Here is a 13733-nt window from a genome sequence, read left to right as displayed (position 1 = left end):
CACAGGCAATCTGGCTTAGGTTTGTACTGGAAGATTTTGGGGAACTTCAAACTGAAGTCACTCCATTGCAGTGTGACAACACATCTGCAATTGCTATCACAAAGAATCCGGTGTTTCATCAGAAGACTAAACATATTGATCGAAGATACCATTTTATCAAAGATGCTCTGCAAGAAGGAATCATTGATCTAGTTTAATGTCCTACAAAAGAGCAGTTAGCCGATATCTTCACAAAACCTTTGGCTAAGGATCGATTCAGCTATCTCAGAGGTTTGCTTGGAGTCAAATCAGCTCAAAGCTTAAAGGGGAGTGTTGAACTATAAGCCATGAGCTGATTAGTATTTGAGAATAATCTTGTCTTTATTTGTGTATCCACTTGTGCTTAGAAATTGCCAAGTGTAAGATCAAAATATGTAAGGCCATGAGTGCCATGTGTGATGATCCTAGCTATTGCTAGATGAGTGGCTGTGATCATTTTAACTAGAAGGAAAGATCCAGCCAAGCTTTGTTAACTGTTTTATTTCCTTTTCACGTGTGTGTGAAAAAGAGAGAGAACAACATATATACAAAAGGTTCCTCTGCGACTTGCAGAGAGAATAGCAGCCATTTACATTCTTAGTGCATTCCTCCTTCTTCCATTGTCAAAAACACTAACATCACTGTCAAATGTAATTCAAGCATCTACATGACCGTTGCCATTTAACTGGGCAGTGTGCTTCAACCTCTCCTTTTACTTTTAAAACAGGCATCCCAAGAAGTTTAAGTAGTTCCTTTAAACCACCTTTAGTAAATAACTGATTAGCATTTCAAATGCCCCACCAACCAAAGTTTATCTATTTTGTACAAAAGAAATATTACATATTCTAACAGGACTAAACTGATCATAGAATTTAATAAGATGAACAGATGTTGAAAAAAAACAATTAAAGTAGGAGATTCATGAGCTTTGCTCTTCAACGTATCAAATTCATAAAATCAAACATAAACTCATAATGAAGATCACCGATCAAATCACATAAATCAAAGAAAATTCACAGCAAAACGAAAAATAAAAACAGAAGCTCACTTCACATCAGCTTTTCTGGGAGCAACAGCTGGTGATTCCCATGTTCAACTAAATCTGCACAGAAAACAGTAAAGCAGAGAGAATAAAGAAACAAAAATTTGTTTCCAAGATGTGAATAAAACTATGACGATTCAGTGCAGCCGCAGAATTGCACAGATAGAATTCAGAGTCCTGTGATTAGTGGCATATTATCTTTGAATCTTGATTACGGAACATGTACCTAAAATCTCAACAAAAAAGTCAGAAACAAACTAAAACATGGGATGGTGAACTTTGTACCTTGGAAAGGATAGACACATGTAGGCTCAACAATGCAGAGTCTTCAGGATCGGTCCAAACTTCTTGGTCAATGACAGAAAGAGAAGCCAAGGAGGAAAAAGAACGGTCAATGTCAAACTCTTGCAACCGAGTACATGCGACGATAAGAAATCATATATTCATTCATATATTGAATTCTCCAATGAACTATTTTCTTTAACAAATCAAAATTGCTACCTTTACAGATGCCCAACGTATTCATGCTGCTCATATTCTTCATCTACTCAAGTTGTATAGTGTAATTATCCAACTGCAAAAAGACCAAAAGAATGAAACTTCTGCTACTTAAAAGCCCAAACTCATAAAATTCCAATTGTTAGAACCCTACCATAAAGTTTATGAGTTGAAGAATCCCAGTATTAAGTGCAGCAAGATCATAAGCTCTTGAAGCTTTTTCCTCCATGTCATAGCCACCTGCCATTCAAATTAACAAAAATTCAATGCCAAATAAAAAATGAATAAGTGATCATTTAAACAAAAATCCCAAATTATTGTTGTAGAGAAAAGACATACCAAGATAAACTGCATTACTTGATTGGAATGGAATACAACAACAACAACAACAACATACCAAAGTCTAATACTGAAGCAAAATTTACAACTCGATTAAAAAAATTTGTCCAAGCACTTGCACCCCACTTTCCTCCAGACTAGCCTCTCCGCACGCACTAACGTGCGTGTGAGAGGCATTTTTGCATCATGGGAGCTACGCGCCCTTAAAGGTGTATTGTGTTAATTTTTTTTTTCATTGTAATTGTCAAGATATATTTTAAATGTATTGTGCAAAGAGGAACTTTTTCCTTACCATGCACGTCTTAAAAAGTTGTCATGTTTTTCGTTTTAACTTTGCGTAAAGTAATGATTTAAATGCTATTCATGCAATTGTCAAACAACATGGGATTTTGGATGCAAGTTCCTACCTAAAGTCCATGAACAATAGTAAGTAGATGTAAATAAAAAAAAAAAAGTAGATGAAAACATTAAGTACTCGTAGCAAAATACAAAACAACTTAAATGTCAAAATATAAAACCTACGTCGCAATATGTACATTATTCACGATACCCATAAAGTCTATATGTCACTGTTTCTTTTGAAAAGAAAGTTTACATATTGACATCAATGCTGCAATTTCTACCCATTTCTTCATGATTGATGCTTTAGATTTTCATTGCCAGTCTATATGTTTGTGCTTCTGTGCATGCGAGAGGCATTTTTTTTTATCACTGGCCCTACGATCTTTCATGTATGTCAAAACCACATATGTCATGTAGTAGCCTTGTATTACACATTTCTAACGCATCCTTTCATTTGGTATATGGAACCATACAAACATTATTACAATATATATATATATATACACACACACTTCACCAATTTTACATAAAATAAAACTCTGTAAAAAAATTTAACTTATTAAAAAACCTAAAAGCTAAAATTATTTTCCAGACCTAATATCAATCGGCAACAATTAATTGACTACTCTCTTTCATGACATGCTTCAACTGGAACAAAGGTTCTAGGCAATTGCATCTTTTATCTGCATGCATATGTTTCTCCAAAGAAAAGTGAAGAAAAGCTTTGGTCATCATTGAATATCTGTAACTGTAACAGAAACAAAACAATCAGAAGCATGTCATTCAAATTCTCGATTGTTACTAAGACAATTAATGAGGATGGAATTAGAAGAATGTCATTGCATTTGTAGACTGTCGTTCCAATGTGGATGTCAAGTAGACTCTATTAATATTGAACCTATCTGATGAGAAATTAAACAAAAGAAAAATCAAAAGTTTCTTAACAGAACATGCTTAAGGATGGGTAATAGGTTGCTGATACAAAGAAAAAAAAGACAAATTTTATCCACACATCACTATACTATAAAAGAAGAAAAGAAAATGATTACAAAGTACTTTTTTCTTGGCAATTTCGTGAACAGAAAGAAGCAGGATACATAAGGGCAAAACAATCTTCTTACTTCTACATAAAAGCAAAAGAACAGCTATTATATTAGTATGGTCGGGGAACAAATCCAATTGGAAGTTTATACGTGACTAAAATTATAAGCAAAGTTTGGAATTCACAAAAATTGCTGGGCAAATACTAAGACTTCCATTCCAAAAAGTTACGACAAATAACTTCGACAAATTAACTACAACTAAATTCAGATCACATTCAACATATTAAGGCATATGAAAAATCAAGAACTCCATCCTTTCTTATGTGCGATACCGAAAATTGGAAATAGTATGAGAACCTGCAATTGGTGTAATGAAGAATTCACACACCTTTTGAAGAAACGGGGGTGGAAGTTTACAACGTCATCTGACTTCATTTCTACTGCAGACTCAATTAAGCACAAACACAAAAATTCAAAATAAAAATTGATTTGAAAAATAGATAACTTTGTACGGCACAACCCATAAGAAAATAGATATGAATTAAGAAATGGATTTGGAGGCTTTACTCGATGACCTAATTAAGAACTAAAAAGATATTGCAAGCTCTTCTTCACGTCTCACGTAGCCTGCTGTGAAGTAGAGCTTTTAGCATGGGTGATGTGAACAAAGGAATCATGCACACTCCGAGTTGATATAAAATTCATTGAATCTAACTAACTAATGTTGTCAATGTACTATACTAATTAGTAAGTCAATAAACTACCATTTGAGAATAAATGATTCAACTGTTGTCATCCAATATTCTGAAAACCTCTCAATGGAAGATAAATTTTCCAGAGCTTGAAGTGATTTTTCAAAGTCAAATCCTTCTTCGTAAATCTGCAAAGAAACAAAGAGAATGAAAAGAGTGCATCGGCACATTTCTACAAATTAAAGTCGATTGCAAGATTCTTTCAATCAGAAAGTGAAATATCCAATAATATAAGAAAATAACAAAGGAGTTGTAACGCAATAATGGAGGTAACTAATATCCAGCCATTCTCAATCAATCAAGAACTAAACTAAACAACCCAAACAATGAAAGAATCAAATTGAAAAATATCTCATACATGAATAGGATGAAAGAGAGGTGTGAGGTTAAGAATCCTCTGAAATTTTGTAGAAATACCTTTTTAGACTGTCGTTACAACTTCGTCCGCGTCGTGGTCGGGACTCAGCGGTTGCACCTCTGTAAAACTGAAATAAAAAAAATACAATAGATGTTAACGGCCATGCCATGTGCTATTAACATGTTATGCATATGAGAGATTCACATCAGAATTACCAGTGGAACAATTACCAAACAACTGTGAACAATGAGCATGTGTAAATACTCCTCTTATATAGGCTAAATAAATAATGAGATTGTTGTAAAAACCAAATAAAAGGAGTTTATAAAGGGACCAATTAGGACGATTTGGGAGAGAGGACTCGATTGTTGACTGTGAATTGATATGATAAAAAAGACAGAGACAATAGAAACGAAAATACCACTCAAACACCCAATGGCATTGGGATATATCCTTTATAAATGGGTTGAAAGCCTCATCACCTCTTTATGCTGCAATTCAAAAAAGCACGATCAAATCTCGGAATTGAGTAGCAATAGAAGAATCTAGGGGACTAAAAAAGTTCCCAAATAAATTAAAACTGCATAAACAAAAAAAAAAAAAAAGAAAAGAAACAAAAATAATATTTGAATACGTGAGATGATTGAAGAACTAATGGAGGAAGAAATTGAATGGAGTTTTACGCTGGCCAAAGGTTAAGAGGGAGGAGCGGAGTTTGATGCAAACTGGCACGGGCAGTTTGGGAACGTGTTGTAGTAGTTGTGAAAGAGTGAGAACTGTTATCAAACTACCCTTTGGGATGATGAATTTGGTTTTTTTTACCAGTTTGTCCTTATTTTCTGATTTTTTTTGGGTTTGATTGTGAAGAAAACATAAGGATATTCTTGGTATTTTGGAATGTTTCACCAAACTGAGGCTCTCACTTTATATATATATATTCATCCCCTTTTTTTTTTTTCCTTTTTCTGCTGACCACTCTTCACAATAATTCTGCACTCTTCTTTTATCTTTCAATTATTTCAATGAATCAAAACATCATATCATATTTTCAGAAACACCAAAACAAACCTGAGCAACCAAAATCACAAAAACGTCCAAACTAAAACTTGGGACATATTGTCAAGCACGAAACAACAAATCACAAATAAATGGAGCGAGAAAGAGAGAACAACGAAGGCGTGAGAGAGGAAACAAACCTAGGCTCCAAAATAAGCAAAAGTTGAAAATGGAGAGTGAGAGAGAGAGAAGCGAACCCAAACGAAAGGCAGAGAAGAAATGGAGCGGAAGAACCGATGACAGACGCGTGGTCACCAAGGGTAGAATCGTCCTTGCACTGTAGAAAAGCTGGAAGAAAACGCTCAGGGTAAAACATTTGAAGGGCATTTTAGTCCGCGCACTATTCATGAACAGTGCACTCATGTTAGGGTTTTAGTATAGGAATAATTTGAAACGCTATTATATTATTTGGTGAACAAATTTGACAACCGCTCTTATAATTAAAGTTTGCCATTGCCACAAAAACAATCCAAACGGGTCAGATAATTGAAAAATATGTTGATAGTTAGTAAAAAAAAGTCACGAGATTGGCATGGGATTGTTGTCTGTTAATCAAATAGCAGCAAAGCAAAACAAAACGTCAAAATCTGTAGACGGGCAAGTTTTGGAAACGTTCAATCAAGTATATATAGCTTTGAGGTATGAATATATAAATGGTTATAGCGATATGGCCGAATAAAGATTATGCTTAATCATATGCAAATGTGATATATGCCTTGCCATCTTCATTCTATGTTTATATTTTCATTATAGTAACTGTTCTACTACCTATTTAAAATTTCACAAAGTCACCTAGCCTAGCCAATACGATATGTCTTTCCTACAGAAATTAATCTTTATTACGGTCTAGTAGTATTCATCTTCATTTGTAAATGAGAGGTCTTGGTTGCTAGCTCATTGTGAGGCTAAGTCCACCCCTCCCTACTTAGTATAGATAATATTGTTTGTTTAAATAAAAATAATAATAATAATAATCCCACAATCTTACACGGTCCTTATAAGTGGTGGGTTGTTTTAGTTGATATGGCATTTATTTCTCCTCAATCCAATGTCTCAGGTTTAAACATTTTCTCTCCCCTATATCGACTTTAAAGTAGTCGCACGAAATGAAGGAAAATATAAAAGGAAAAATAATGAAAACGACTTGAAAATTTTAAGTTTTAACGATAAGGACAAAATAAAAGATAAAGTGAATATTACCATGATTGACATTTTAGTATAAAAATGTAGTTTTTCGTTAAAGCGAATAGTACCGGAAGTTTTTCGTTAAAGTTCCCAAATATAAACTTATGCGGTACTGCATCAATGCTAAAATAAAAATGCTGCAGAGTCCAAATACTAAAAACCAGGTAAAACGTTATGGGAAAAGAAAAGTTGGATTGTATAACATTGTCATATTATAGTGATGATGCATGCAAATTTGTACGTGTGGAACAAAATTATTAAGAAAATACATACATACATACATACATACATATATATATATATATATATATTTCAGAGGATTAACTGTAACATTTTCAAATTTTATAGTATTACGCTAATTCAATCGGCTCATTTCCAATTCATTTTCTAACGCATGTTTTACACTAACTCAATGCATGGAATGCTGGCAAAAGAATAAATAAATAAGAGATGCTTTTACAGCCACTTAATACTATGGTCTAGTAATATTTCTCTTCACTTGTAAATTAGAAGTTTTAGATTCGATTCTCGCCAAAGGCGAAGTTGAACCACTTTATTATGGCAAACCTATTTTAAGGTTTAGCTCACTCCCTCATCCCCTTAGTGTAGTTCAAAAGAAAAAAAGAAAGATGCCTTTACAGTAGTTTATATGTATGTAAGAATATGAACATGAGACATGGTGTTTTGGCATTGGTATTGGAGTACAATTGGTATAAGAAAACCTTAAAAGAATTGATGAACTACTCCTTGTTAATGAAGGAGTTAGTTTCATGTTAAAACTGATATAGGAAATACAAGCAATTTCCTATATGGATTCTAATAGGGAATCCTTATTATAACATAAGAAGGGTTATATATATATATGTATGTATATATATATATATATATATGTATGTATATATATATATATATATATATGTATATATATATATGTATATATATATGTATGTATATATATATATATATGTATGTATATATGTATGTATATATATATATGTATGTATATATATATATATATGTATGTATGTATATGTTGATCTCTGCTCTCATAGATTATCGCTCATTATTAGAACTAAGCCCTATTCTTAGTTTTGAGCAAACAACAATCTGATAGAGGAGAAGAATCACAGTTTGCAAGTTTCGGCATTCATGGCTTCATCTGGTACAAGTTCTTCAGGTCAGTATGCATCAAGTTTTTATTGGTTCGAGTTTTGTTTATTGATTGGTTGTGATTTGAGTAGCTTAATCAAAGTATGTGGTATAAATGTTTTACATGTAGTATCAGAGCCATCCATAGGTTTAGTTCTTAAATTCAATCAACGAGAACAAAAGAAACTAATAATTAAATTAGGAGAAGGTTTCGGTTGTCAGGTTTCGAAACTGGTTTTAGTTAGTAGGATTAAAATTTGAATTATACAAACCGTTGCGTTTCAGTAAAAGATGATTATTTGAATTTTTCGACCGTTAAGAATTCTTCAGAATTTGTTTTGGGGCTTTTATGGGAAAGAGAACCTTTTCGATTGTTCTCTCTCTTGTCTTCGATTTTGTGTTTGGAGAAAGGATCTGGGAATTAAGAAACAAATCCATATTAATTTAAGCTTCTGCTACACAATATGGATATTCATCATTCATGGTATGTATTTTGAAACTCAGAGAAGAAGCATGAAATTCAAATTCAATTCTATTTGAATCTCCCTATTTGATAAGATGGATTAAAATAGCAAAAGTATGATTGTTAATTTGAAATCTGATAAACATGCATATTGATTAACTGGAAAAGGCAAAATTCAAATCTTGGGTTCTTAAATTAAATGACTGTTTTGTATGTAACAAATATTTTCTTTCGAATAAGATGATTGTTCATGATTACATGATATTCAGTTTTCTGGTAAAACCAATCATCCTATATGTGCTTACCAACTGATTAGTTGTTGAGATTATGTATATGAATAATAGTTATGATGTTATGATGTGCAATAGATTGAGAAAAGAAATCAAGACTCTAAAAGTTCATATTGTGATTTTCTTAATTCTTCAGTGTCTGTAATATCAATGAAGACTTTAAATTTGGCAAACATCCCAATCTTCACTAGTGGTAGCAACTACAAAAAATGGAGAAGGGATATCAATTTGTTGTTGACTCTTAATGAGTTTGATATAGCAATTGATAATACCAAACCTTTGGTTAATGATCAAAGCACTAAGGTTGAGAAGTCAGATCATGAAAGATGGACAAGGGCTAACAAAGTAGCACTTTCTATCTTAGAAAATGGAATGACTGATACAATCAAAGGTGGAATCAAAAGACCAGAACTATTACTTAAAAGCAATTGAGAAGAAGATTAAGGAGTCTGAGAAAGCAGAAGTAAGCCAATACATGTCCTTACTGACTACATACAAGATTGAGAGCACTGGTTCCATAAGGGATCACATAATGAAGATGACAGATGCTGCTGAGAAATTGAACTCCATGGATGTTATATCGGTGAGAAACAACTTGTGTATATGATTCTTCAAGCCTTTCCCACAAAGCGTAGTAAGTTAAAAGTCTCTTACAACACACAAGATAAAAGTTGGGACATAGATGAACTTATTGCACAATGTGTGCAAGATGAAACTCGGAAAAAGTAGGAGAAAGGCAAGGAGATTGATGAAATAAACTTTGTGCAACCTAGAAAAGAGAAGAGAACATTCAACAATAGGGCTTCTTCTGCTCCTGGTAAGAATTCTAATCGGTTTAATGCATCTGCTAAAGTGAATGACTCCTCTAGAAAATCTATCAAATTTAAGGCTAAACCTAATGATGTTCTAAACTTAAATGTTTTTGGTGTAAACTAAGGGGCATCTAAAAGTCGATTGTGAGATTTTTAAAGATTACTTAAAGAGCAAGGAAAAAGAATAGGTACTTGTTTATGTTGAAACTAATCTTTGTGAAGTACCTGTTGATTCTTGGTGGTTTAATACTGGCTGCTCAGTACATATAACTAACTCTTTGGATGGTTTTCAAAAACAAAAGGAAATTGGAAATGCTTTGTACAATGTTTTTGTTGGCGAAGAGACTAAAGTTGCAGTAGATTCAATTGGGATAGTAAAATTAAAATTGACTTCTGGTTTTGTTTTGGAGTTGAAAGATGTGTTATATGTCCCTAAGATGAGAAGAAACCTTATTTCTGCTTCTAAAATTGTAAAAGATGGTCTTTCTTTTCTTGCAGATGATATTAGCTTAATTTTTTTTTAAGAAAAACTGTTTTGATATTGTTTTAGGAACTGCTTTCTTGTTTGATAATTTGTGGCGTCTAGAATGCACGGTTGAAATGTTAAATCACTCATTTTTAAATATTTGTTCTAAAAGAATGCTGAAGCAAGACACATCTTACATTCTCTGGCACAAAAGACTAAGATACATTTCAAAAGAGGGGATAATTAAACTTTCAAAAGTTGATTTGATTCCAAAATTAGACCTCACTGCTACAACTGAATGTGTTGATTGTTTAACGGGTAAAATGACCAATTTTAGGAAATTGGATGTTAAAAGGAGTCAGGGTTTACTTGAAATCATACACACAAACATTTGTGGTCCTTTTCCAATCAAAATAGTACGTGGAAACAAGTAATTTATCAACTTTATAGATGATTTCTCTAGACTTGGATACACTTTTCTTATTAGTGACAAAGTTGATATCCTTAAGTGCTTTATGATTTATAAAATTGAGGTTGAAAAACAACTAGTTAAGGTTATTAAAATTGTTAGATCCGATAAGGGAGGAGAATACTTTGGCAGGTACACTGAATCTGGGCAACAAAAGGGACCATTTGCACTCTATCTGGAGAAAAATGGCATTATAGCTCAATATACAACACCTGGAACACGTCAACAAAATGAAGTCTCAGAAAGGAGGAATAGAACCTCATTGGCATGGTTAGAAGCATGATGACAAGATCCAAATTACGAAGTTTTCTTTGGGGGGAAGCATTAAAAACTGCAAATTATATCCTGAGAATAGCACCTAGTTTTGGGTATTTTCATGTTTGAGGGTGCAAAGCTGAAGCTAGATTTTACAATCCTAATGAGAGAAAGCTGGATCCAAGAACAATCTTGTTATTTCATTGGTTATCCTGACAAATAAAAAAGGTATAGATTCTACATTCCTTAGGGCCACACTGCATTCTTCTTGGAAGATCAAGATGCATTAGGCCTGTATGTCAACCAAAATAGACGATTTGGCTACAGATTTAGATTCTGATACTAGCAACATTATGGAAATTGATCCATCTGCAACACCTTCAAATAATGTTATAGAAACACAAGTGCTGAATGAAGTATTACGTCAGTTTCAGCCAAGAAAATCAACAAGGGTTCGAAAATCAACAGTTGCCAGTGATTATGTTTATTTACAAGAAACAAAATTTGATATTGGTGATGTAGATGATCCCCTTTCATAAACTCAGGCCATGGAAAGTTCTCAATCGATTTTATGGTAGGATGCAATGAAGGATGAGCTAGATTCAATGTTCAAAAACAATGCTTGGACACTTGTGGAGTCTAGTTCTCAAATTAAGCCTATAGGTTGCAAGTGGGTGTATAAAACCAAAAGAGATGCTCTTGGTTGAATTGAGAGATATAAAGCCCGGTTAGTTGCAAAGGGCTTTACTTAGAGAGAAGGTATTGATTATAATGATACTTTTTCTCCAGTGTCCTCTAAAGATTCAATGAGAGTTGTCATGTCTTTGGTTGCTTATTTTGACTTGGAGTTGCATCAAATGGAAGTGAAAAATGCTTTTCTTAATGGAGACTTAGAAGAGTGTATTTACATGAAACAACCAACTGGATTTGTTGAAAGGGGGAATGAAAATATGGTTTGCAAGCTCAATAAGTCCATATATGGGTTGAAGCAAGCTTCTATATAGTGGTATTTGAAATTTAATCAAATTGTTTCTTCTCAGGGATTTGAAGAAAACAAATTGGATGATTGCATTTACATTAAGTTTTCTGGTTCATAGTTTATCCTTTTGGTGCTTTATGTTGATGATATCATTTTAGCAAGTTTGTCCTGAGTTGTTACAAAGTACTAAAAAGATGCTCAGTGAGAGTTTTGATATGAAGGATCTAGGAGAGGCACACTATGTGTTGGGAATTGAAACCATTCGTGATAGATAGAGGAGATTGCTTAGTTTATCACAAAAGGGTTACATTGACAGAGTGTTGCTTCGATTTAAAATTGGAAAGTTGTAATTATGGTCATGTTCCAGTCAATAAAGGAGATAAGTTTTCAAGGAATCAATGTCTGAAGATTGATTTGGAGACTAAGAAAATGCAATCTAAACCTTATGCTTCTCTGGTGGGAAGCCTTATGTATGCAACAATTTGTACACGACCAAATATTGCTTATATTGTAGGCATGCTGGGAAGGTTTCAAACAAATCCAGGAGATGCATATTGGATAGTTGCAAAGAAAGTTCTGAGATATTTGCAAAGGACTAAAGGTTTCATGTTGGTTTATGGCAAATGTGATTCTTTGGAACTTGAAGGGTATACAGATTTAGATTTGGATGGTGATGTGGATGATAGGAAGTCAACAGGTGGTTATATCTTCATGCTAAATGGTGGTGCAGTTCCTTGGAAGAGTGCAAAGCAAATTGTTATTGCCACTTCAACTATGGAGGCTGAGTTTGTGGCCTGTTTTGAAGGAATAAAGCAAGCTGCTTAGTTGAGAAATTTTATGTCAGACTTAAAGATCATAAATTCAGTACAAAGACCTGTGAGAATGTATTGTGATAACAACTTAGCTGTGTTCTTTGCAAAGAATAATAGAAGAACTTCAGCTTCTAGGCTCATGGATGTAAAATTTCTCAAAGTCCGAGAATATGTTAAGAAGAGAGTGATCGAGGTACAACATATTAGTACAACTCTGATGCTGGCTAATCCTCTAACTAAAGCTTTACCTATTGGAGAGTTTAAGTTACATGTTGCTCGAATGGGGGTGCTTGAAAGTTTTGATCAGTGTGAGTAGTCACTAATCTTATCAAGAGCTGAGAATTGCTGATGCAAGGATTAAAAGTTCTGGAACGGCTGATGCAATTCTGATGGTGTTGAGGTTAAATTATTTTTTGGTTTTAGCTAGCCTTGGTAGTTTTGTTTTGTGTTTCAATAAATATATTTGTGTTGGAGCTCAATACTTCATTTGTGAAGTTTTGCAATTTCAAATGATAGTTTGAATCTTAAGATTGGATTCTTTTGTTGCTTTGTAAACAGTTTGTCTATTTAAAGCAGATCATTATGAATTGTTCTTTTAATTAGCATTGGCTAATTTGCTCTCTTTTGTGATACATGGATCTTTTGAAAAGTGGGAGCAATTTAGTGTTTGATCATGAGTTATATTTACAGATTGGGTACATGTGAGCTTTGAATTAATACTGCCATTTTGTTGTGTGGATTATAATTCTTGGTTTCAGTATTTTGAAATGCAGAGGAACATTGGTCATGATGGTTAATTCTTGATTAAGGTTATGTGATCACTTCTTAAGATTGGTGATATCATGTCTGAAATAGGTCTATAGGTCTCATGTTCAAGTGGGAGAATGTAAGAATATGAACATGAGACAAGGTGTTTTGGCATTGGTATTGGAGTCCAATTGGTACAAGAAAACCTTAAAAGAATTGATGAACTACTCCTTGTTAATGAAGGAGTTAGTTTCATGTTAGAATTGATGTAGGAAATACAAGCAGTTTCCTATATGGATTCTAATAGGGAATCCTTATTATAACATAAGAAGGGTTATATATATATATATATATGTTGATCTTTGCTCTCACAGATTATCGCTCATTATTAGAACTAAGCCCTATTCTTAGTTTTGAGCAAATGGCAATCCGACAGAGAGGAGAAGAATCAAAGTTTGCAAGTTTCAGTTTTCTGCATTCATGGCTTCATCTGGTGCAAGTTCTTCAGGTCAGTATGCAGCAAGTTTTTATTGGTTCGAGTTTTGTTTATTACTTGGTTGTGATTTGAGTAGCTTAATCAAAGTATGTGGTATAAATGTTTTACAATGTGTATATAGTTTCTTCTTCTTGATTGTAAATTGGTCTCATGCTAAAATAA

The 13733-nt window shown here is 33.4% G+C and overlaps 1 protein-coding gene and 1 long non-coding RNA gene across 2 annotated transcripts; one reads left to right on the top strand and one right to left on the bottom strand.

The window, feature by feature from the left end:
• Window positions 1–913: 913 nt before the first annotated feature.
• On the bottom strand, window positions 914–1943 carry LOC126634606 (uncharacterized). The gene is made up of 5 exons (XR_007627397.1): window positions 1898–1943; window positions 1713–1798; window positions 1562–1634; window positions 1346–1407; window positions 914–1120 (listed from the first exon to the last, which is right to left on the bottom strand). It is a non-coding gene; the product is annotated as an uncharacterized LOC126634606 (long non-coding RNA).
• Window positions 1944–7782: 5839 nt separating this feature from the next.
• LOC126602390 (uncharacterized) lies at window positions 7783–12341 on the top strand. The gene is made up of 5 exons (XM_050269238.1): window positions 7783–7810; window positions 8672–8838; window positions 8927–9118; window positions 9265–9352; window positions 12031–12341. The coding sequence occupies exons 1-5, from the start codon at window positions 7783–7785 to the stop codon at window positions 12339–12341; spliced, it is 786 nt and encodes a 261-aa protein (XP_050125195.1).
• Window positions 12342–13733: the final 1392 nt, after the last annotated feature.

The sequence above is a fragment of the Malus sylvestris genome, chromosome 2, assembly GCF_916048215.2.
Source record: "Malus sylvestris chromosome 2, drMalSylv7.2, whole genome shotgun sequence".
In the NCBI taxonomy this organism is placed as follows: Eukaryota; Viridiplantae; Streptophyta; class Magnoliopsida; order Rosales; family Rosaceae; genus Malus; species Malus sylvestris.
Note: the sequence above shows the minus strand (reverse complement) of the source record. Positions and strands in the feature narration are given on the sequence as shown.